The 25561-nt window shown below is 37.7% G+C and overlaps 1 protein-coding gene across 1 annotated transcript; it reads right to left on the reverse strand.

Moving 5' to 3' along the window:
• LOC145764640 (transmembrane protein 209-like) lies at positions 1-25561 on the reverse strand. Its single transcript, XM_082576278.1, has 14 exons — positions 25334-25561; positions 22172-22362; positions 19904-20021; positions 18158-18254; positions 17794-17884; positions 16950-17039; positions 16595-16698; positions 10910-10987; positions 9995-10149; positions 8265-8395; positions 7512-7665; positions 1913-2063; positions 1587-1660; positions 1-823 (listed from the first exon to the last, which is right to left on the reverse strand). The coding sequence occupies exons 1-14, from the start codon at positions 25495-25497 to the stop codon at positions 727-729; spliced, it is 1695 nt and encodes a 564-aa protein (XP_082432404.1). The 5' UTR covers positions 25498-25561; the 3' UTR covers positions 1-726.

The following is a 25561-nucleotide window of genomic DNA, read 5'->3' on the forward strand; positions in this document are numbered from 1 at the left end:
CTAAAAGGTTAAAAACCTAACGCCCAATCTTTGTTTATTAATGTCATAACAGCAGTAGCGAAGGGCAAGCCCAATGCAGCACAATTATATCACGATGTTTGTTCTCGACCAAACATGTTTGCCTGTGGATCTATTCGAATAAAATCATACACACACGTTTTAAAGAAGCAGAAGAACTTGAAACATAGGCTATCTCGATAGTGGCAGCATGGCAAGGTGGGTAACATGGTCCACACCAAGATTTAATGTAAGTGCCCAATTAAGACTGAGAAATGGTAATACCATACAGGTAACCTTTTGACCTGCGTGCATGAATTTGTGCGTTACATTAATATTGTTCATTGTTCATGCCACAGGCATAAAAAAAAATTGCGGTCACGTTTTGTGAACCACAAGTTAAGAATGACCGCTCAAGCGAGAATTTATCAGTTTGTTTCACCAGAAATTAGACTGCACATTTTACTTCCATCGGTCGCCCCAAACCCACGCTACTCAACTAGTGAGGCTCAAACTGTTTTAAGTAGGTTTTAAAACACTTTCTTTTCCTTCTATTGAAATCAAGGCATAGTGGAAGCTGTCAACGGTTCAAGTTTTGCAGACAAAACAGTTCAACGAAAACCAACGCCAATCTCCAAAAACAGCCTTGCTTTAAATCTTCGGCAGTGCCTCGTTGTTCATGGTGAGTTGTAATAACAATCACCAGTCGCGGTGAACAATTGAAGGAGTTTATCCTCTTCCAGGAGTTGTCACGTCACTACAGAGGTTATTTACAGGTTCTATGACGTGGAGAATGTTGATTCCAGAGAGGCCAAGGTTGACTTGCCTGGAAGAACAGATAAACAAACGTTTAAAGTTCACTAGTTTAAAGTATAATTGTTTTAATTTAAACACCCTTTCACATGGCCCTGATTCCATCATGCCTTGCCATGGGGATCTATAGATGGAATGGAAGCAATCATAGCAAAAATATTTATCTGAGGACTAAAAAAGCATAAAGATCTGCATGCTTGCAAGGATTTAGACCGTGTTCAACAAAAAATGTCATAGGCCACGCTTTGAAACAATCACACAAACACTTTTACCAACGTTGACGGTGTGAGGTTGGATGTTGACACACCGCTGTAGCAATTGATCTTAACACCTTTCAAAACATGACACTGATATAGCCAAGATACAATAAGGTCATATCTATTTTGCTACTAGTACAAAACGGACCAATACCAAAAGCCACCAATACCAAATACCATTTGTTTTGTTAAATCAACATCTCAATCAAATTACTGGGTGTACAAAGGAAGAAAAACTAACGTTCACGCGATAACTCTAAAAAACGGGTCATTGTCCAAACAAACGCAGCAAGTTCCAATTCTACAGTTCACATAATTATTTTGATGACCAGACCTGTGTCAATGATGCAAAACCCGTACAAGTGCAGAACGTAAAGCTGTCTGGATTCAACCGGCTTTCTTAATTTTAAAAATACATTCTCCTCATCAATCAGGTCACACCTTGCACCAATAAGTATAAAGAAAAGTTGCTAATTCACACAAACGTAGCGCTGTTAAACGCAACTACTTGAAACTCACCCAAGCATCGACGAATCTTTGGTTTTGACGTGGTGAATGAATAGAAGAATGACAGAAAACATGTTGTGGCGTCCCTATAAAAATACAAAGGCTATTTTCATCATACTGCATAAAGCACCACGCGACTATAGCGACGTCTACAAATAGCCTACTCGCAAGCGTAACATCATCAGCATCTGTAATAAACTCTAAGTATGTGAGATGACAAAAATAATATAAAAATTCTTTTCGACAAATTTTCAAAATGCGTTGACAAGATTATCGTTCCTTCTCATTCCTACATAAAATGAAGGATTGCCGGCGCCCAATCAAACAATTTCACTCACACGGGCCAAGTCGTAGGTGGTTTCCTTGGTAACTAGCTGATAATGAGGCGGGTGTAGTGTGGTTTGGTGGATGACCAGCTCCGAACCGGGCTTAGGCTTGTCGGGGGATTGAACAAAATACTGTGCAGAGAACGTCCTGCCATCGGGGTATCTGCAATGGACGTGACGTACGTGAAATAGACGCTTCACTGGTTATAAGTCATGGCGCCCTCTAGTAGAGGCCAGGTCATCGCGCGTACTTCAAACGTGACTGACGGCCTATTCTTAACTTAATCAGTTGTGGGGAAGATGTTTCATCTATAGTCTATACTTTATGCTAAGGTTCTAGTTTTACTGAACTTATTTTTTTATATTTTCCTTAACTTGTTCACTAACTATGCATCTTTGCCAGAAAGTAGAAGTTTAGTTACAAACTTTATAAAAAGCTGAAGCAGTTACAGTTATGCAGCTTAGTTTAACAAAATTAGGTATAAGCTACAATGTTTTTGTTTCAAGGAGCTTTTATCTGTTCATGAAGTCATTGGTTACACAGAAAATTCACAACAAACTGCCATTACCAATCTATGTTTTCTTTCATAATAAGTTTCTGCCCAGTTTCCTTGTAGCATGTTGTGGGTAAAGTAGGCAGAAAATTGTATTTCTTCCAGGTTTATTAAAGTTAGCAAATAGAGTAGGCCTATTTAATAAATCTCCATTTATATGTTCAGTTGTATGCAATGTTACTCACTACTGGTAAGTTAGTTTAACAGCTTCAGTCAATTTTGAATGTTGATACTAAATGTTTACCTGTACTTTATATTACAAATCTTCATGTACCGTATTTTTTTGCTTGCCAGCAACATGTCTTCTGTCCACTCACCATTTTCTTATAGATAACATATCAATATTCACAAAAAAGTATTTCACTGATATTACATTTATTTTCTTAAATACCAGTACCAAAGCTAATCTTTGTAGAATGTAATGTTATTAATTTGTGTGGATTACCGTACTTACTGTATAGAGTTCTAACAAATCTTAACTAACTTAAATAGTAACTTTCAATAGGCTATACTGGTAGTACAACAATTTTTAATAGATTGACTGCCCAGTTTCAACAACTGTTTAGTTTTGTAGCATCTTCATTTAATACATGCATGATGGGGGATCTTTATTTGTTATGCTTTCATTTATTTCTCGAGATGTTTTGATTTTTGCAATACATACATCTTGAGAATTCATGATCTGCATGTCAGTAGAAAGTAGTTAACATGCATGGTTTGATATTATTTAGATTTACTAATCTGATTAATTTGCATGAAAGGACTCTGTTTTAAAAAATGCCTTTAAAGTGTTGCGTACCAAACTGCAATTCAAATTATAAGTCTACTGGGATTGTTGTGTCCATATATAAGTTACCACAGGATGAGGAAGACAGAAAGAAATGGATAGCCATGATACCGCGTTCAAATTTAGTAGTAACGAAACACACAGCGATTTGTCGCAAACATTGGCCAGATGATTGCAAGATGGTTGCTTGTCGTGGAAAACTGCGCCCCAGTGAACCCCCAAGTGTCTTTCCCAATATTCCAAGAAGCTGTTTGTCCTCACCTCCTCCCAAATGCAGAAAAACAATACAATCTTCTGTCAGTGTTCGAAGTGTTTTGCCAGATGAGATCGCAGAGTTTGAAAAGGCTGATATGCTTACATTGAATGAGGTTGAGAAGAAGTTACATGATTCAGAATTATTTGTGTACAGTGATGATGAAAGTAAAATTATTCAGTCAAAAAAAATGACGCAAGGTGTACCACATTTCATAATCAAAATAAAAAGTGATTTAACCTATGAATCATTTCACTGTGGATCCTCATGTACAGTTAACACACTTTCAGCAAACAGAGTCACTTCTTGCAATCGTTGGTCTACTCTTCATGAAATTATTCGATTTTTAAAACATAAAGAGCAAAACCACAAAACCCAAATCATTTTTGAGCAACTGAGTGCCATGGGAAAAGAGAAAGTTGGGGAAGCTATTTATTCACCAGATTCAGTCACTAGAGCATTTGAATATTTCGCATTGTCAAGATCATTATACAACCGATTTCGTGAAGATTACAAGCTCCCGAGTGTTAGTACACTGAAACGTATTACTTCGAAAGTGGATAACATAACTGATTTGGCTTTCTTAAAAAATGTTTTAGATGGTTTACCTGCGCGTCAACGTAACTGTGTTTTGTTGTGGGATGAAGTATATATTAAAGCTATGATCACATACCATGGTGGCACACTATTCGGCAAAGCTGCAGATCATCCAGAATGCTTAGCAAAAACTGTTTTGGGGATGATGGTAAAGTGCTTGTTTGGTGGTCCGGAGTTCCTGGCAAAAGTTCTACCAGTGAGTAATTTGACATCAGATTTTTTAATCAGTCAAAGTGAACCTATTTTGCAATGTATCAATCAGTCTGGTGGAAACATTTTAGCAATTATTGCAGATGGGCATCAAACGAACCAAAAATGTTTTAGGAAACTTAACACGGTTAAGGGGAAACCATGGCTCAAAGATGAAGGAACATTTTTGCTGTATGATTATGTTCATGTTATGAAATGTATTCGAAATAACTGGCTCACTGAAAAGTGTGGCGAGCTGGAATTTGAATTTGATGGTAAGCGTCAGGTTGCAAAGTGGAGTGATCTAAAGCGGTTACATGAAATGGAAACAAATCATCTACTGAAGCTTTCGAAGTTAACAAATGTGGCTGTTTCTCCAAAACCAATTGAGAGGCAAAAGGTGTCAACCTGTCTGAAGGTGTTTTGTGATGAAACTGTCGCCGCTTTACAAACTCAGCCGAAACTGAAACATCTTCCTGTTGCAGGTACAGCAAATTTTATCAAAATTTTCATTAAATTATGGAAGATTCTTAATGTCAGATGACTTGGTACTGATGTGAGATTTAACGATCCAACTAGGGCAGTGATTCGGTCACCCGATGACCCAAGGCTACAGTTTTTGCTAGATGTTGCAAGCATGGCAGAAAAAATGAAGAAAACTGGCTCAGTCAGAATTCGTCAGTTAACGGCAGATACTGCCAACTTCTTGTATCATATATGCCATGGTTTTGTAGATCTAGCAAATTATTTACTTTCATGTGGAAATGATTTTGTAATCTTTGGCTGGTTTACAACAGACCCATTAGAAAAGTGCTTCAGTAAACTTCGACAAGGGTCTGGAGGTACCTATTTCATTACTGCTCAGTCAGTTTTGGAAAAGGTAAGAATTCAACATGCGAAGCTCTCACTGCAATTAGATTTAAAGTTTGATGTTGCCGAAGCTCATGCTTGTGCCGCTTGTAATCGTGATCTTGTAGAAAGTGAGCTTGAAATTTTGGATAGCTTATGTGCTTTGGAAGGGAAAGTTTCAGAAGAGGTTTTAATTGCAATGGTTTATATTGCTGGGTATGTTGAGTTGAAGAATGGATGTGCTATTGCAGAAGACACATACTTCTATTATGAAAGATTTGGTTCATATGTTGATAAATTAAATCGAGGTAGTCTGACACGTCCTAAGGATAGTGTTGTACAGTGGTGTGTATTTTGTTACATCTTTTTTACAAGTGTTGTTGGCGAAATGTGTCGAAAATTTATTTCCTGTAACTTTCTATCCATATCTGAACGACATTGCTTTTTCATGACATTGTCTCATTGTCGCACATTGGCTAATGTATTTTTAAAGAACTATGCCCTGTTGCAGTCTCCCAGATGCTCAAGAGAAAGTGCATTGAAAGTGCTAAAACTTTCGTAGAATATAGTCTATACATGCTGATAGCTAAAGGCATAATCTTTCTTTGAATCTTTATTTAGCTGATCTGATGTTATAAAAATGCCTGGTAGTTTATTTGTATATTTTTCCAGGTAAGCTTTTACTTTCCATGCAACTTTTAATGTTTTTAAACAACATTTCTACTGTATTTATTTAGTAAGTATTTTCTACTTCGTTATATGGCTGCATTTATCAGTAGTAATCATTCACCATCTACAATTAACCACTTCTATAGTTCTATTGTAGTAAATCACAATATAATTGTGACTCATTTGACTTTCTCTTCTACTCGTTCATTTTGTAAAATTACAGCTTTATATTTTGTTTAACCTTATTGTTTTTGCATTTTAGGCAGTCACTGTAGGGCTAGGCAGACTGGCTTCATTGATTAATTTATTGACTGTTGATATTTGAAGAGTTGAGCTTAAAGTTTTGAAGTATAGCTCTGTCTGTCAGATGAATATAAAAACAGAATTTCACCATTTATAAGTGACTATATGGCAGAAGAACATCGCATTATCAATGGTATGAACTACAGAGACCAACGCTGATCCTGATCAACCAACACCAGGTGCCTCTCCCTCCATCAACTGATGACTCAGAGATAACCATACAATATCAGATTCAGAGGGTGAACACTGACTCATTTTGATGTGGCCAGAACTGCTTACATGCTTATTGTTTTGTGTATATGTCTATTGTCTAAACTCAAAACTATTCTTGGATAAAATTACCAGCAGGCATATTTTTGTTTACTAGTTTCTACTGCTCTAATCTCACTGTATTTTCTGATTGTATAGGAGAGTTGGATGTAATATCTGTCTAGAAGGTTGGAACTATAGGAGAGTTGGAACACATAAGATCTTTTGCAGCGCGATGTAACGAACGATATAGTTTGAGCAACGTCCGGCTCACCTGCATTATACTGTGAAGGCATGATTCAATTGAAAACTATTGATCAGCACGATTTTGTTTAAATTGCTATTAATGTTGCATGGAAATTAGTTGCAGATATGTATGATGCTCAGTACTTTATTTCTACCATGTTTAAGTTTTTCTGTGCTTTTAAACTGTTAATGGTTTTATATTTTATGCATCCAGTAGGCTACTTGAATTTTTTGAATTACAGTACGTACTGTTTAAAGTCAATAGGGGAAATGCAGAAAACTGATTCGTAGAAATTGTGGTCTATCAACATTATGCAGCGATTCCACTGTCATTTGCTTACCTAAACTACTAAAACTGCTGATATTACTAAATGCTATTTGTAATACAGTAAAACGTATGATGATCAAGTTATATCCATGTGATATTGTTTGTATATTAATTACAATAATTAATAAATTTTGACGAAACATCACCTAACTATTAATAACGTTCCAGGAAAGTGACAAAATCGTGTTTTTTTACATAAAGCATATCGGCCGTCAGTCAGATCTCGTGCGTGCACGATGCGCTGGCCTCTATTATAGCTCGCCGTGTTATAAGTATACGATATAGACCACCAATCGCAGTGGAGTGAAGGCTTATGCTACGTTAATACAAAGCCAAGCAAACGTTAAAAAAACGAGTTTTTCGAATGGTAACAAGCCCAACAGATTTAAAATGCATGCGAATGTAAACGAAGATTTCACTGCAAAAGCAAAACACAAACGTTGTTAAACCCTAGCATCAACCGTTACTACCCCAGTTTAGAACCATTTTATACACGAGCGAGAGTTCAACAATTCCCAAGGTTATTCGAGCACTTTCCATTGCTTCTAAACGATTTCAGCTGCATTCATGTCATAATGTGAGATTACCTTGGATTAGGAGGTAGGTGGAGATCCATGTACACGCACAAGAAATGCATTATAAGCTCGCAATCAGTGATCAGGTCGTCGCCCCACTCTCGTCGACCTTTTATCTTTCCACCTTTGTTCCAACAGAACTCGCTCATGTACCCGGTAGAAAGGTCTGGGGGAAAAACTGACATTAAGAGTCTCGCATCTAATTAAACGACCACAAGACAGACACAGCCAGCCAAAGTTATTCTTTAACGTCCGGCGACGTTAATACGATGTAAAAATGCTAACTTTTGCTAGAAGGGGAAGCTGTTCATCCAGGAACATACAGTATCATAAACCTTTCATGATTGTCAATAGGGTACGGAAGATCTTACTTGAGCTTACTGCAACCGGTGTTAGTTGTGAGCAGCATCTTTGGTTCAAACTATTTGCAAAGCTACAACGAGCGAAACAGATGTCAACGGAAAGTGAGTTATACAAATGTTTCAATATTTCATTTACTTGATGCAGGTTTGTGTTAACTTCATGCATCCTCAGTATAGAACGAGCATCTGCCATGTGGTAAAGAAATTCAGTTTCTCTTGAGTTCCATTGAAGTAGGTTTAACTCCATTGAAACGTAAAAGAATCCAAGATCACTCCACTGGTCTAATGCTGACTTTGCAATGAGAACGGCATTTCACAACATTTATCGAATCTTATCAACAACTTTTGTGTTTGACGATGAAAATTCGACAGTTAAAAATTAACCAGTTTCATACCAGCTTACCCCTAACCCTCTCGACCAAGTATTCTTGATGAGCTGTCACTTCCAAATATGGCAACAACCACGACAAGCTTGGTATTTGAGCTCCTTTGCTGGCCTGGATTTGCTTCAAGGAATGCAAGCTTGAATCTCCAACCAGTAAATAAAAGTTTTAAATTGTAAATATCGCACTCTTCTGTGATAAACAGTGATCACGGGCAAGATGCTCGGAACAAAGGAAAACAGCAGGACAATCTTACTTCAGTTCATTAATTCAGCTTTAATTGTTTTCAAGACAGGATCTTAGACCCAACTTGAACTGAAAACTATGTCTTTCGCCTATCCTATAACAAAATCTAAGAGCCAGGTTTGTATGAAAAAACTGGTATTTAACAACTACTGTTTCACGATCATAATTTAGTAATACAATTGAGATGACACTACGCACAATGTCATTTAGTAAGCTGTACCGCTAACTGCTTTAATGGTTGACAGTTTTAATTTTTTTTAAATTGAACAGTAAACGCATTGTACCGGGGATATAAAGCAATGTTTGATGGAACCTAGGGTTGCAGAAATTTAGCGCGTTTTGTCCATTGTTAATCACACAGAACAAAAAACAAAAAGTTATGAATGACAGACGAATATAACTGAGCCCACCATCCCAGCAGTGGGAAGGGGCCACACCTAACTATGTGCACATGTAGCATATTTTAGTTGCCACTGAGTGTTGTCTACAAATATTTGACATTTCTGGAATATTTGTTGTCTTCCTGCCTTGGTTTTGGGGACACAAGTAACACCACTTCCTTTTGGGCGCTGCTGCTCTTAGAATACCTGCATTAGCCTCAGCAGTAAATTATCCTTATTGCCTAACTTTGCTTCGTCGGTCGTTGCATTATCATCGTGCATATAATACAGCTTTGTTCATTTTGGAACATATACGACACCAATGTTAAATTACACAGGCCTCGAAGGCCCTTTAATTATAGTTGGAGATGTTCTCTTAATTTTAGCGTGCCAATTTTTTAGAGTTTAGCCTAATTTTAGGGTTGAGGTTAATATGTCATGTACTTTTTTACATCTGAAAAGGGTCATTAAGCTGAAAGGGTTTTTTATGTCCTGGCTCAGGGTGTCTTCTATGTTTTCCCACGACTTTGTGGAGAGGAAAATTGCCAGGTCGTCCGTGCATGCGTGTCATGCGAACTTTGCTTGGCAGGTCGTGGGTGCAAAAGAGAAGTGGAGCCAGGGCTGATCTTTGTAGGACGCCACTTTTCAGGTGTCTCCGTGGTAAGGGTAAAGCTTCGATTTCTGGCAAGTTCCATGATCATATGGACCATATGTCGGTCTGGAAGCATGCGAAGAAGCTTGCAAGTAAGGCCGCGGTGCCAAACGGTGCGTAGGCAGCTGTAAGATCTAAAAAACAGCACCGGCCTTCTTTATTTGCCTAAAAGCTATCCTCCATATATTCGGTCAAGAGTGTGATCTACGGTGGATTTTCCGGGCCGGAACCCAGCTTGCTCTTTTGGGAGGAGCGGGTCGATATTTGGGTTGATGCAGGCACAAATCAGCCTTTCGAGGATTTTGAAAGGAACACAGAGAAGAAATATCGGACAATAGCTCTGTGGGTCCTCTGGTGGCTTGTGAGGCTTAGGGATCACAACTACTAGAGCTCTTCTACAGATTTTTGAAAGATAATATATAAAAATGATGATGTGACGTTATGGGTTTAAATATCGATTAAGTAAAAACTCACTTGAATTTCAGAGCAACCAAGCTGCTTGAGTTTAGAATTGATCAGATCAATCTCTTTCACGATTCCGCGCAAGATAGTCAAAGAAATCCAACGCCGAAGTCTAGCGACCCACTCTGTCAGGCAATCGTCGTTCACTCTTGCTCGCCGCCAATACTGAACGTGGAAGCCACAAGATCAAAAAATAACGAAACGGTCATGATTGATGCCAAGATCCTGATCCAGTGCCGAACATACAGCTGACAAAGCCAGTGGCGTAGCCAAGGGGGGGGTTTTGGGGGTTACAACCCCCCCCCTTTGGCACGCGTATGACGTCACGATATTGAGAATAATGCTTTCAGTCTAAAAAAAAATTGCCTAATTTTAAACAAAATTGCATTAAAAGAGCGAGTTTTGCCAATACCAAACATCTCAGCCAGGAATTAGCAACAAGAAAACATAGAGACTAAGCTTTATTTCCGAAAAATGTCGAAGAAAACTTGATCTTATCCTTTTGCTATGCTACCGGACAGCACCATTTTACAGGAATATTCGTACCCATATTTTTGTTGAAAATGCTCTCAGAATGCACCAAATTCAAAGTAATTTTTCAAAATTTTCTGGGGGAGGCCCCCCAGACCCCCCGCCGCTGGGTGGTCAAAACCCCCCCCTTTCAAAATTCCTGGCTACGCTACTGTGACAAACTACAACATAGCTGGGAATATCGTGAGGTTCACTTTCGGATTTTAAGTTGTAGACGTTTATTCATTATGAATAGATTATTCAGTGAACTGTTGTAATTCGAGGCATTTCAGATAGTGGCACCACTGCAGTCGAAAGTACTAAACAAAGGCAGCGCTATTTTCAAATTTAGTTAGCAAGACTTTCTTCAATAATATGCTGCGACATAAAAAACGCATCGCGCTTCCAATCTCACCTCAAGCGCAGCTATTTTGGCGACAGCTTCCTTGCTCTCTTTGCTACGAGTCGGTGACTTTGGCGATCGAGTCGATAACTAAAAGAAATCTAAGTTGACACAACACAAAAGAGGACTGAAACATATTGAGCCGAAGCTTAAGCGCGAGTGACAGCTGGCTACGAACAAACATTTTCAAGACACCACAAACAGTATTCTTTATGCGAGACCAAATCAATAAAGTGGCCACCAATTGTCCCTAACACATTCTTTAATACTATCAAACTGGGTCTGCTACTATTCGGTGAGTCCGATTCGGTGAGTTCCTAACCTCTAACGCCAAACCCTAAAACGGCAATGATAATTAGGCTACGGCACCCCATAATTAAAAAAAAAATTGAAAAAATCCCCCATTAAGGGATCGGACTCACCGAAACGGACCATTCCGATCAAACCAGCAAGTAATTTTGTTGCTGTAGCATTTTTTTGCACAGTTAGTTAGAAAGGGAGATCTGATGATATCACTAAGGATGTGCCGATTAATCGGCATCGGCAGGTATCGGCAATTTTTGGAGAATCGGCATCGGAAAAAATTGCCGATTCTTTCCAATTCTTTATCAAAGTTTCCTAATCAAAAGCAGCGCGAGCGCGTGGAAATACCGATCAAAGAACGGCTTCTTTGAACAACGGCATTAGCGTCAACTAGCATTCGGAGAGCGGTAGTCTAAAACTCTAAATTATGACGATTGTCCGCCATTTTGTAACCTCTTGTTTAGTAGGCACGAGATCAAAATACTTTCTTTCTTTGAAATGACGAAAAACGTTCAAAGAGAAAATCAGACCAGATAAAATATAAAAGTTGAATGATTACACAACGGTTAGAAGTTAAAAAAGAAATGGATTATTACGTAATAGTTATTAGCTTGCAGTATGCGAGGCGCTAAAAGCAAGTTAAGAGAAAAAGCGAACAACTGTCTGAAAGATTCAAAACGCTTTTGAAAAAAAACAAAGGGCGTCAATGGAAAACAACGTGTGAAGTAGCAAGTTATATCTTTTCAGACGCTGAATTGCAGTGAATTAATCTTGTCACTTAGTAAACACGTGAAAAAAGATTACCTCGTTTGCGCAATAATTACTCGATTCAGTCGATTGTTTGTTCAACGCATGAAACGGACTATGTTACAGCCAAATGCTGTCCCAGCTCTAGTCGGCATTCGGCAAAATTAGGGATTTGGTGGAAAGCAAACAATACTATGTTTCCTGAGCTGAGCAAAATTGCAAATAAATTGCTTTCGTCACCACCATCGTCGATCGAAAGCGAACGAATTTTTAGCACAGGTGGCAATATTTTTACGCCTTAACCGTATCTGTCACTGCTTCCTTTTGGCGGCAAGAGTTACTGGCCGAGACCATCAAGGTGCGTCTACACGAAAAAGTGTTCTTGCTTAAGCTAGTTTTTAAGCTTGTTTCGTCTACACTCACAATCTCAAAAAAATATTTTGCTTGCTTGAACGCGGTCACGTGAGTATTTCAACCGCAATGACGTCACGTTTCAAAAAGTTCGCGCCAAAGCAAGAAGTAAACCAACTGTTTTTTAACAACTAGTCGGCAGTCGCAGTGAGCTGGCACTTTGAGTTGTTGCAGTCATTCAATGATTTAATAATGGATTTCAAATGTTAACGTGTGTTATTTTTGTTGTGATGATCATGGTCAGAAATAAAAGCAACTGAACTCAACTTGTGTAAAAAATGCTGCAAAAAGATAAGGTTGCAAACGCGCAATTTACTTCAGAAAGAAGTGTTCCGACAACTTAGTGAAGTTAAAAAGTTAGAAACAGGCGTGGCCAGAGAACACTGGAAGCATCAAATACTAAACAACAACTACAAACTTCCTAGTTGCTTGACTAGCAGCCAGACTACTGAGTGTAGACCTGAGGTTTTGCCGCGAAAAGATTTCTAAGCAAGAGAACTCATTTAAGCGCCCAGTTTTTCGCTCTGGAGCGTATTTTTTCTCGGGCACTCGCTTACTCGCTCAGTTTCTTAAAAGTAGGCGGCACAAAGTGCGATTAACTTAAACAAACAAGAAGTTTTGCTAGCTTAAGCAAGAAAACAGTCGTCGTGTAGACGCACCTTAAGGTCTACGTCTCTCTTATTGCTAATTACTCCGTCGGCTTATATCAAATAACAACGGGAAAAAGTATGCCGTTGGTCAAAAGCCTTATCTATCACTTCAATCAATTTATTTCGCAAAATATATTCGTGATTGTGTATTTTAGGTAGAAAAGGTGATAAAGACTCGGTTTTAGACCTATTTTCGCCATTTCTTGGTCAAAATTTTCAGTTGACATTTCATTTTGAAAGTCTTCTTGTATTGAACACAGAATTTCATCAATTTTTGTTTTTCCGTTTCTGTGCAAACAGTATTCCATGCACTTTTTGCACTACAAAGCAATTTGGCAAAATAACGAATTACCTTCCTAATTATTGTCTGCCAGCAAAGAATGACTCATATTGCGTCAGAGACCGACTCCATACCAAGACAGCAAAATCGACGTTGAATCAATGTAAAAAGACGGATTTTGCTGCCTGGAATTTTAGCGCCGTCGCGTTTGACTGACAAGCACAAAATGAAACCGCACGCTAATAGTAAACTGTCAATCAAGCTATTGAATAAACCCGAAATTTTCCTGCATTTTATAACTGGTTGTGACAAAAGGTTTATTGTGAACTTCACAATTATCCGACACCAACATATTCGGGATTAAAATTTGGGGCAAGAAAAAAAAGTAAAAGTCAAGAAATCTCAGGTTTCTAGCGTCACTGCTTCTATGTGAAATTGCTGAATTAGCAGAGGGCGAGACCATAAGGTCTACGCCAGTGACAGATACGGTTAACGGAACAGACTTACTACAGCAACTGGAGAAAAGTTGATGTTATTGCATTTTAATTTACGTGCCTTTAATTTTGAATATTAAAAAGCGGAAATGTTCTTTGAAATTATTGTTTAGTCGTTGTAAAATTCGTAGTCACTGAAAGTTGCTTAATGTTAATTTACCAAGCAGAGAGAAGTAACTTCCAAGTATAGGCCTATTACGCTTAATGCGTTCAACAAACAATCGTGTGAATGCGCAAACGTAATCAAACCAGCTACCCGGTAATCTTCACGTGTTTGCTAAGCAACAAGATTGGCTGCAACTCTGCATTCGAAAACAATACTGATTTCTTCACAAGATGTTTTTATTTTTTCGCCTATTGATGCACTTTGAATGCAAGGCTGGTGTGTTACTTTTTTATAGATTTTTGTATATTCAATACCGCTGCGTTCATTTTCTTTTACACTCTAGTCTTTTTCTCTTCTTGTTTCTGGCACCTTCTTGTTGAATTCTGCAAGAAAAATACTGCAAACCGAACAAGATAATATTTTGCACACTGCATTAAGCTACGTTTATTTTGCACTCTGTGAGCAATGGCGATTTTTCTCTTTTCACTGATTTCCGCAACAAATAAAACGCGTGTCTATCACCACTTTGTAGCGCGCAAGAAGCGAAGAACTACCATAAAAAATCACGTTGTCTAGACTCCAGTGGTTCCCAACTCGTTTTTAAGGCGACCCATTTAAAAAAAAAATTTTGTTCGGTAAAATCTTGCGACCCAAGCAAATTGTCGTAATATTTTAAAAGCCATACAAGATTGTGTTGCAAACAAACAGCACTACAAAAGCAGTAACTTTTTCCGAAAATAATATGTTTATCAAATCACTAATGAGATAGCTGTGCTGGCTTGCTGTCAGTGAGTTTTTGAAATCGAGGCGTTATTTTGCTTCGGCATAGCCGCATGTCGGCTCCCGGTTTCGCTGTTCAGTTTTCAATACACACATGGCACTAAATTCAATCTTACAAGGCCAAGTTGTTGCAAATGGAATCTGTTTTTGAATCCCTCATTGTGAAACTGTGGGATACACTTTGTACATGGAAGCCCAAAAGTGAATGTTTGCAGAATCTTTGGGGTATTTGTCTTTGAAGGACGCAAAAGAAATACGGTTTGCTACTTCTGTCGTTATGTCCATAAACTGTTCTGCAACATGAATGGAAAGTTGAGGCAGATTTTTTCCAACAAATGGATCAATCATCCAATCATTTTGGTTACTAAGTGCTAGAGATTCTCCATAGTAGTGCACAAACTTTTTGGCAAACTGTTCCAAGTGTCTAATTATCGTTTGCTCAATATCAACTTCATTACCATAGATATATTGCGTTAGCTGAGGAAATATATCGTACTCATCTCTGGTGGTGGCATAACTTTTCCAGAATATAAGTTTTTTGTGGTAAGCAGAAACTTTTGCGCGCGATCAATCACCGTAAAACCGTTGCCTTGCATATATAAATTTAGAGAATTCAGAGAGTCAAATATATCGGCAAGGTAAGCAACTTTGCCTTGAAATCTTCTTGCAAAAATTTCTCGGCTAATCTCACACAGTTCTGTTGCCGCAGGAAGATAGCAATCTCCTCTCGCAAATTACAAACTCGCTTCAGGACACGACCTCGTGACAACTATCGCACTTCTGTGTGCAACAGCAATGCTTGATAATAATCAGAATCCACAAAGACGAAAACAAATGCCGATTTAGTGGACTTGTTTTGATGAAGTTTACTCACTTCACATCATTCAACACTTCGTGCAGCTTTTTTGCAGCAAAGGCCTCTCTGTGGAGAAAGCAATAAGTCCATACAGCACTTGGGGCTTTGTCTTTGATGCGTTTTACCACACCAGACTATGCGTGGTCCAACGTGTGGAAAACTTTGTCATGGTTTGTCCGACATAGCGTTCGTGACATATTGTGCACGTTACAATATATATGCCGTAACTTTGTCAAGTTAATTTATGTTGGAGACTGAGATTTTTGTTGGGTTTACATTTAATAATAATAATAACAATAATAAAAGCGAAAATTGTTAAAACTTCTTGCACTACGATCATACTACAAAGCTTTCCGATGTCTCGACATGAAACGCTTCATGACTTGTGTTTATATTTTCCAGCTTTGTGATCAATCTCATCACGTTCTAAATTTTTTTTTATTGTTATTTTTTTCGCCCAAGATACAATATGCCTGAAAAACAAGCGACCCAAAAAAATTATCAGGCGACCCAACTTTGGGTCGCGACCCATGAGTTGGGAACCACTGCCCTCTAGAGCAGGCGACAAAGTGAACGCTTTTAGACATTTCAAAGGCAGCAACTTGTAACAAAATCGCAACCACTTGTAGAGCGCCAACTAAAAGCAGCTTTAATCATTTAATCAAAGAATCGGAATCGGAAGATATTTAAGAATCGGCAAAAATTCTGTAATCGGCACACCCCTAGATATCACATTATCTCTGGTTGAAAGTAATAGGCCTAGGAAAATACTCCATATGATAACGTTAGGCAGTGGCTGTTTTTTGTTTCATTTGGGATGCTTTGATACAGATTTTTAGTGAAACATAAATGAGTTAATGAAGCACTTTAAATAAAGGTGCTCTTGTTTCAGCAATCAAGATATCTGTTCTGGCTTCAAGCATAACCTAGAAAATAGGGAGGCAGTTCACACCATATCGAATTTAATGTTTAAACTTCCAAGTATATTTAAATCTTATGTTGTATCTCAAAATAACAAGCAAGCGACGAGATCAACCAATATGCTACCATTTGATGGCATCTTCGAGTACCTGATAAATACTATTTGCCAAGTCTGCGGTGGTGATGTCATTGAAGTGAACAGATGTAGGTCCCCAGCAGGAGTTGTTCGCCCCCGGGGATGAATCGTATCCGTCTGAACAAACAAAACCACAGCACTGCTACACTGAATTGTGTGTAGATTTCTACTTTGTGAGCATGAGTATACAATATACATCTATGACAGTCGGTAACACAAACGTTTTGATAAAAGTTATAAAACAATTTAAAAAAATGTTATATGCCTGAAACCAGTAAAGGAATTTCCTCGAATCATAGTCGGTTGTGAAGATGGTTAAACAAATGTGAAAAAAAAACACTTAACTGCAACAACACTACAATACTTACAGAGCTGCATTTTCGCTTGGGAGTTTTCGAATTGAGATTTCAGATAATTGTTTAGGAATTTCTGATCCGTCATAAAATCGTTGGGAGAAACTGAACGTTAAAGCAACGTAAACACTAATGCATCATAAGTCACTGTTGTTTTCGCTGTAATTCTTTCAAAATTTTTACTTGTGCCGTCATACTTCTTGACTTTTCCTAAAACTTCTTCTGGAATCTAGATGCTTTATCTTAAAGAATTTTAGAGATAAAGACTTTTAGAGATCTTAAATACTTTTTCACTTTGTGTTTATTGAGCGGTTTTAACCACGTACCAACATTTTTACCGTGGTGTCCCAATGCCCAGTCCTAACAGCAAAATGCTCTGCACAAAACTTGGCTGAGTTCAGATGACACTTACACAACTTTTTGACAAAGTCCTAAAATCTGCTTTTAGTAGAACCGAGATGACCTAATCTAATTGAATAAGACAGTAATCTCTACGAAAAATAAATAAAAGACCGCAGTTTTCTTGTCTGTTCTGAAAATATCGACCATTGCTATTAGAAACTTGAATCCCGACACTGGCAATTTTAAGTGTTGTGAGCTCGTACAACATATTTGTTAAGCATAATGGGCATTGTATGAATGATCAACAACAATAAAGTGAGTGTCTACATGAAAGATGTACGGTACATCGAATCCTATTTAGCATTCGAATAGTTTAAGGTTAGAATCGATTCGGAGTCGGTATTCTAAATTGCCTATTCCTATGCCGATGGCATAAAACAATCATAAATTTCTGTAGCTTGTGATAAGGACTCATCAGTCATCATTAAATACAGAATTACATTTAACGCCCTCTTACGTGGAGATTTTGTAAAGGGTGACTTGCGATGACAAACGCCTGGACTGGTACCGGATGAGTCATGGTAGCCGCTCCCATCGAACGGGGCCGACTGGAACAAAGAAGTAGTGACAGACATGAAGTATTTGAAATAAAAACATGAATTTTGACACAAACAGCACATTTTTTGTAAATAACATTTCATTCAAGCACAACTCAAACTTCACAAAAACATGGTGTTCTCCACCAAAACCAAAAAATACACTGAGCTTTCCAAAATTATTCAAGACCATCTTGCAATTCAAACGCTATTTTTCACTGGATTATTAAAAATGTAGCAATTTTGCAATTTTGCTTTTTAAAGCACAAAGCTAAATCTTGCTACCTTGCTCAAATATGATTCTCCGCAAACAAAGGATTCAAGCACAGGGGAGGCTTGAGTTGTGTGAAAGGATGATGAAGGACTCACAGAAGAAGAACGTCTGCAGATACGTTGAAATTTAAAATACGGGTCTGCTACTATTCGGTGAGTCCGATTTGGTGAGTTTCTATCCTCTAACCCTCACCCCAAACCCCTAACCCTAAAACGGCAATGATAATTAGGCTACGGTACCCGATAATTTAAAAAAAAAAAATTGAAAAAATCCCCCGTTAAGGGATCGAACTCACCGAATCGGACTCACCGAAACGGGCCATTCCGACCTAGAGATACAGTCTGAGTTGTCACACTTTGCAGAAATTTCTAGACTTTGCCAACTTTTTCTAAAAATTGTATTTTTTCGCCTTCTTTACTGTTTTCCTCAGATGACACAATAGATTTTAAGATCATCAGATGTTGAAAAACAAAGACAATTTGATTTCGAAAATTTTAGTAATTTATTGAAAAATTAACAGTCTGATCGAGCGTTTTTCAACTTACGTTTTCTCATTTGCTACTACTTCCCCATGGCAACAAACAAAGAGAAAGCAAAAAGTAAAAAAAAACTCAGAAAATGTCAGTCAGACACTAGCAGTAGCGGTAATCAAAATCTGCAAAATGTGACAAATCAGGCCGCATCTCCAGTCTCACTAGGCTAATGAATAATTAAAGCATAGCTTAAAGCAGGCAAAAAATTAGAAATTTCTATATCAGTCACACACTTTTTGTACTTTTTTGTTTCGTCACAGAAAACTTCTTTACTATTGTTTCTGATATCAGAACAAAATTTAACAAAAAGAACAAAACAAAATTGTCTTCCTTGACTTCGATGTGAACAAAAATAATAATAGCAAATATTTGTGACCAAAAACAATTAATCTGGCTTCTAGAACTACTTATCAGCGAGCTGCTGTCTAGGATAATGGCATATGTAAACTTTGCCATGTGGATGTGATTGAGTAGTACTTGGTTGGTGCAAACCTCTAGTCTAGGTAATCTACTGGGCTTGTCTTAATAGACTTCTTAAAGCAGTCATCACAGATTGAACTTTTAAAAAGAAACAAAAAATAATTTTAGTAAGAAATGATCAAGTCTCAAATCATTCACGCATTGCAGCATTGGAGCCTTGCTGCCTAGGGATGGCGTCATTCACACCGCGACATAAAGTCGTGTATCCCAAATGGGGTGTGGCTCCATCCGCGATCTGTGAATGTGGCAAGAAGGAACAAACCGCAGACCACACCTTCTGCAACTGTGCCATCTACCATGTCCAAAAAAGGTGTGCATGGTCTGCGTGAACTGGATGACGAATCAATTCAGTGGCTGTTCGACACCTGCTTAAACATCTAGACCGAGTTGTCACCACTGCTCAAAGGTGGTAAAAGGCAGAGCCTCTCGACCCTTGCAGTGGCGAAGAAGATAAAGGTTCACACGAAGAAGGGAATAACGAGTTAACACAAAAGCATGTGCCTTAAAGTACAAACATAGTTATAGTCTCAGACTTTGTTGATGGTTGTAACGTCATGTAGCCTACTTTGTCTGTCATTAAAACAAATATCAATATTATAACAGCAGGTTAATTTCACCAACCCTTAGTTAAGCTTGTGTTAAAAAACTTCACAGGTATAAGTGACATGGCATGATTAAGTAAAACATGTACAATTGTACATTGAAAAACTTTTTAATTAGCCTATTAGCCTACTCTTGAATGACCTGGCTTGATAGGATGACACGGGCGTGCTGTGAGACAACGTTAAGTTCAACAAATTAAAGTTGTCTTGAGGGGAAGTGCTTGGCAGCTTGGGTGATGAAGTGTTTCTCAGATTTGGATCTATCAAAGTTAAAATGTTCAATGCATAGGCCACACAAACTTTTCAAACTAGTGAAAACGCAAAATTGTATCGTACTAAATACACAAATATTTATAAAACGTAATAAACAGTTTGAACAGATGAGGATATAATAACTAATAGGAAACATAACCAACCAATAACCATAATTGCAAACCAAGGCGACCTGTATACACTGGCCATGACAACATGCATCTTCTAATTTGACTGAATGCCGATCTGTTAGTAGCCAAAATCGCTAGTAAAAGTTGATAATTTGAGAAATAATTAATAAATACAGTCTTTTGTGGGATTTCGAGTTACTTCTGTGCTATTGTTACTATTTAAATGACAGAGTAGGTTTGGCGACTTTTGCTGGCAATCTAAAAAACGCCTAGCAACACTGGTAAATGGGAAAAAATGTATTTTTTTACATAATATTAAGAGTTTTGCAGTGTCTTGAATTGACATTCAATGATCATACTTAAGCAATTTGAATTCTCAAAACCCATCTTTTCGAAAAGATATATTATAAAGTAAATTCAGCTTATATTTCAAAATCGAAATTACATCTACCTTCAGTTCGCACGCTGTCAAGGTTTGTGTACGGTATATAGATTGCTAAGTTACAAACATAGCAAAATTTTTTGTCTGATTCAGACTGGAACATTACCACAATTTACTCTATTTATCAGTACATGTACAAGTTTCCATAATAATTTAATGTAGAAAAAAAATCAAGATTTCAGAGCTTATAACTGTATTATTAGCCTGAACTTTGCATCTAAAGTAAAAGCTGGTCACCAACAAGGACACTATAATTTCACACTCATTATTATAATCCTTTGATTATGACTAGGACAACCAATTTTTTGACCTAAAAACTTGAAATTTTGACATTATAATTTACATATTTTGACCGAATTTTGACCAATAACTTTCTGCATTTGCAACCCAAATGCGAAATACAAAGCATATTAGAAATCAAACCGTTAGGTAAGGGCCTACTCTTTTTCTAATGAAATAAAAGAAACATGTGGAAGACTCAACGACACCAGCAGCTATCGAACAGGTAATGAAAGTCACTCGAAAAACTGCAAAAGATAAATATGGAGTGTCTTTAAATATCCCGAAATTACTGAGAGGGTTCTGCAGTATTATACTTCAACATCAAGTAATGTTTCACATTATCGCCTTTGATTTGAAGTTCCTTTCTCTCGCCAAAACTTTTCCTAAAATAGAGAAGCTTCTCTACTGATACAGAAGTTGCTTGGGAGTTCCTCAGCAGGCTATATAAATGTGGTGAAATATCATCTCGTCCCATTTTCAAATGCACTTGATGTCATTCCTTGAGATTGCTTGAATATATTTTCCAATTTGGCAGCCATCAACACCAAAGTTAAGGGACGTCATTTTCTGGTAAGCTTCTTGAATGGTGTAACGGCTGTTTTCCATCTTCTGAATGATATCAAACAGTGCACTGTACTGCTCCTACTTTCTACAAGGTGAGTAGCTAAATTGGGAGCTTTTACAGCATCTTGTGCACGCCGCAGCAAGATACCACCATCATGGAAGCCTTCCACAATATTTCTTACTTCTGGTAGACTTCTTGAATAATAGAAAGCCGCTTTCAACCAAGTGCCCCATCTAGTTACAATTGGCTGTGGAGGTTGGCCAATGGAAGTAAAACTAGCTCTTCTTGACCTGTTTTAAATGGTCTCTGCTTCAACCCTGGCAACCAAATCATCAACAGCAAGGTAGTTGGCTAACATTCAGTCGTCAGTAGTGGGCTAAACAAGATTATTACCTCAGAAATTGCAACAAATGGATTATTACCAGAATAGCAATAGAAATTGCAACAAACAATCAGTAGGCCTATCAGTGTAGCTTCAATAAAATATCAATAAAGAGAAGAAAAAAGAAAATTTTGACCTAACCATAAAATTTGACTTTTTTTTACTTTAATAACTTTGTAACCTCTCTTCGTGTCAGCCTAAAATTTAGTTTAAGGACGTTTTATAAACTTTAAACAAGGCAGAAAAATTTTGACTTTATTGACTTTTGGTTGCCATAATTATGACTTACAAAGCAAAAGCAAACCTTGTCATAGAAACATAAAAAAATACAAACAAAACAAAGTTTAAAATCTTACCTGGTTTTTTAAGTCCCATTAGTTTTGTTTGAACAGGGGATAACACAACAGAGTTTAAAATCAAAGAAGAGTTGGCAGCATGGATGAAATCAATCAAAGAGTTTAGAAAAAATAACACAGCACAAGCAATCAGAGCAACCCTCACAATAAAGCTGTCCAAATCAAACCAGCATTGGACTTGTTCAGAGTACCTGGAAGATTGTACAACACCAATATAAAAAATATATAACAGGGCATTTGCAAACTTTTTAAACAAGGAGTAAATCATACTTAACAAAATAGTACCTTGAAACAACAAAAAAATCTCGAAACTTTATTAGACAGACTGTTGGAAAAAGAATGTAAAAGAGATAGGTGAGGGTAACAATCATACGCGCCGACTTCCGGGGGGGGGGGGGGGGGGGGGGGACCGAGGGACGGCGCCCCCCGTAGATTTATGGTTGAGGGGCAACAAAAATGGCTATTACAAGTGGTGTTTCAAAGATAAAATACTTCATGAAAGAGATTTAGATTATTTGAACGGACTTAAAGAATGCCGAAAGTGAAAAACAGCCTACGTTGCTCTTGCCCCCAAAACAGCAGCTGATCGGCGATCGCATGGCTTTCTCTGGAACATGAATTACTACTGAGATGCGCACGGCACGCACGCTCACAGTCACACACTGCTTATCTTCCCGCGTGTGAGGAGCAACTTCAAAGTCAAAACGCGTGGTGGCGAAAAAGCGAATGCGAGGTTGAATGTATTCTCAATTCACGAGTTATCCAAACGTCTGTTAAGATTTTTTGTGACTTCAAACATGAAATCGATTTTAGCAAACTTTATCGAGTTAAAACTACGACACAACGAACAATTACGTGAATACAGCTTAAAAACAATGCATTTTTCAAAACTGTCATCCGTGTTTTGCTTCAATGAGCACTGTATTGATGTATATCTCATACACTCATCAATATACACTCCTGCACTACAGTATATACTCAAGCATAGGCGATCTCCTGTATAAGTCCACCCCCACTTTCGAACTGAAAATCGGTGATATTTCCTTCTCCCGTGTATAAGTTGAATAGCTTATTCCTGACACTACCATTCGATGGTTCATATAAGTATTGACGTACAGTATGGAAATTTTAAAGTAGATCGTAGAGTAACTTACGCTGCTGGAATAGTCACGTAACTATTCACGGCAATATTAAGTAAACCAGCTAAATTACGCGTGCTATTTTCAACAAGGTCTTCCCCCTGTGAGATCAATTATGATTCAACAGAACGCATTGTTTTGTTCCCAATGTGTGAGAATTAAATCGAAAACCGATAAAAGAAAAGGTGTTTAAATGGTCTTGGTCGCAGATATTGCCTGCATTAACGACGTCTCTTACCGCTGTCATCACCTAGCCAACCTGACATCATTGTTTTATGCGGCCGCAAAGGTTTGTCATCGACTTCAACGATCATGGAATGTTACGTAATAAGAACAATTATATCCTACACGCAAAAATAAAAAAATTGATCTCTTAAAACAGCTCTTTCTGCTGTTTTGTCTCATGAGCTTTGCATATTGCTCAACAAGTGCATAAGTTCAAAAATTGGCAAGAAATCGTTAAATTTGAAAATTAAGTTTGAATCATTGCAAATAAACGTATTCAAAACGTAAACTTCGGACGACGCCATTTTCACACTCCCTAATCTACGTCGGATATGATTTTGCCGCAGCAAAAATGTGTTCAGTTTTAAAACTGCCGAGCTGGAGACAACGGCTTGTCCCGTGTATAAGTCGAACCTGTCTTTTTGAGGTGAAAATCACTTGCGAACATCTCAACCTATACTCGAGTATATAGGCTATACGGTATTCGATATAAGACTATAAAGACTTTCGATAAAAAACAGAAGAGAAAACACTTTGCCGTTGTTAACGCTTTGAAGGTAAGTAATTAGTAAAACGAGATTAACAAAACTGATAGCGGGTTTCCACTCTGCTTGAGATCATGATTTTTTTTGCGTTTTATTTCGATAACTTTACTGTCTTCATCGTTGTTATTCCCTCGCACGAAAAAGAAATGAACCGGCTTGTTTTCCAACTGTTCCAATTATGAGCTAACAATATCAAAATTAAAGTAATCTGCATTCTTCTGGTGACTATTTACTAGCTTACCTCCTGATGTTAAAGATGATAACTAGCTTTTTGTATTTCCGACGTTTCGTCAGTCAGCAAGCCAGATTCACTAGGAGTCAGAGATGTACGTATACGTCGCAAATTCTACGCCGCAGACTTGCGGCGTAGACTTTTTGTTTATGCTAACGCTTGAGGCCACATTTTTTTGGATAGTTTGCGTTTGAGGCTACGCCGTAAAGTTTTCGGGGATTTTTAGCGCATAGCGTCAACGCATACTTTTTAATGTATTTTTTTCGCTACAACACGCTAATACAGTACCTTCCAGCGCTGCAGTTGAAAGAATGTTTTCAATGGGCAAAGACATATTGGAACCAAAACACAGCAAAATGTCAAATCAACACTTTCAGATGCTTGTGTTTCTTCGTGGAAATTCAAAATAAAACTTATTTGTTTCGAGTGGTTTGTACTGTGTGAATGTTTGGCATCTAGCAAACAAAATTAGTTTGCGCTAATGTATGCGCTGACGCTGACAACTTTTTTTTACAAGTTACGTTGACGCATACGGCGTATGGTTTTTCGAACGTTTGCGTTTACGCTGACGGCGTCAATATTTTTTTTGTATGCGCGTACATCACTGCTAGGAGTACTGCATGCGTAAAACTAATCGTTTCAAGCAGCGGTTCTAATAAATTCGGTTTGCAACCTAGGTGTCAATATAAACAAGATACTAAGCTTAATCAAAGACTATTTAATTGAGTAAAATAGCGTTATAGTTAAGACGTCATCATCTTTCTCGCCCCCCAAGGTTTTTGAAAAGTCGGCGCCTATGGTAACAATGTAACCAATGTTCTTGTGAATATTTACATTTAGGTATTTAACTAAAGATTAAAAGTCTTATGAGAAAAATAAAATGTCAATTACACTTCTACAAACTAAATTCAGTATAATATACATTAGCATGTAGCATTACTTCATGCTTTGAATTAATGAAATGTTAAGACTAAGTAAAAACATCTTTGTGTCAATTCTAATACGCTACCTAAAATCTTACCATTCATAAACAAAAGCAAACGCCACAATGAAATTAACAGCTGCCCATGTAAACCATTGTTTGGATGATTTTTCACGAGTTTGTTGAGAAGACGCACGATTCACTATAGGACTTATTTTTCCTGCTTGTATTTCGTGCCGTGGAGGCTTAACAGGGGTAGCCATATTGTGCAAATAATGGTACAGCGTTACTAGCCTGTAAACAGTATTCTTAATGTTTAACCTATAC

This window comes from Aplidium turbinatum, chromosome 2 (genome assembly GCF_918807975.1).
Source record: "Aplidium turbinatum chromosome 2, kaAplTurb1.1, whole genome shotgun sequence".
In the NCBI taxonomy this organism is placed as follows: Eukaryota; Metazoa; Chordata; class Ascidiacea; order Aplousobranchia; family Polyclinidae; genus Aplidium; species Aplidium turbinatum.

Coding starts and splice junctions, on each gene's coding strand:
- LOC145764640 (XM_082576278.1), bottom strand. CDS start 25,497: ATGGCTACCCCTGTTAAGCCTCCACGGCACGAAATACAAGCAGGAAAA. Junction 17,040..17,793: donor ACCCTTTACAAAATCTCCAC/GTAAGAGGGCGT, acceptor TTTAACGTTCAG/TTTCTCCCAACGATTTTATG. Junction 824..1,586: donor AAAGATTCGTCGATGCTTGG/GTGAGTTTCAAG, acceptor CTGTTCTTCCAG/GCAAGTCAACCTTGGCCTCT.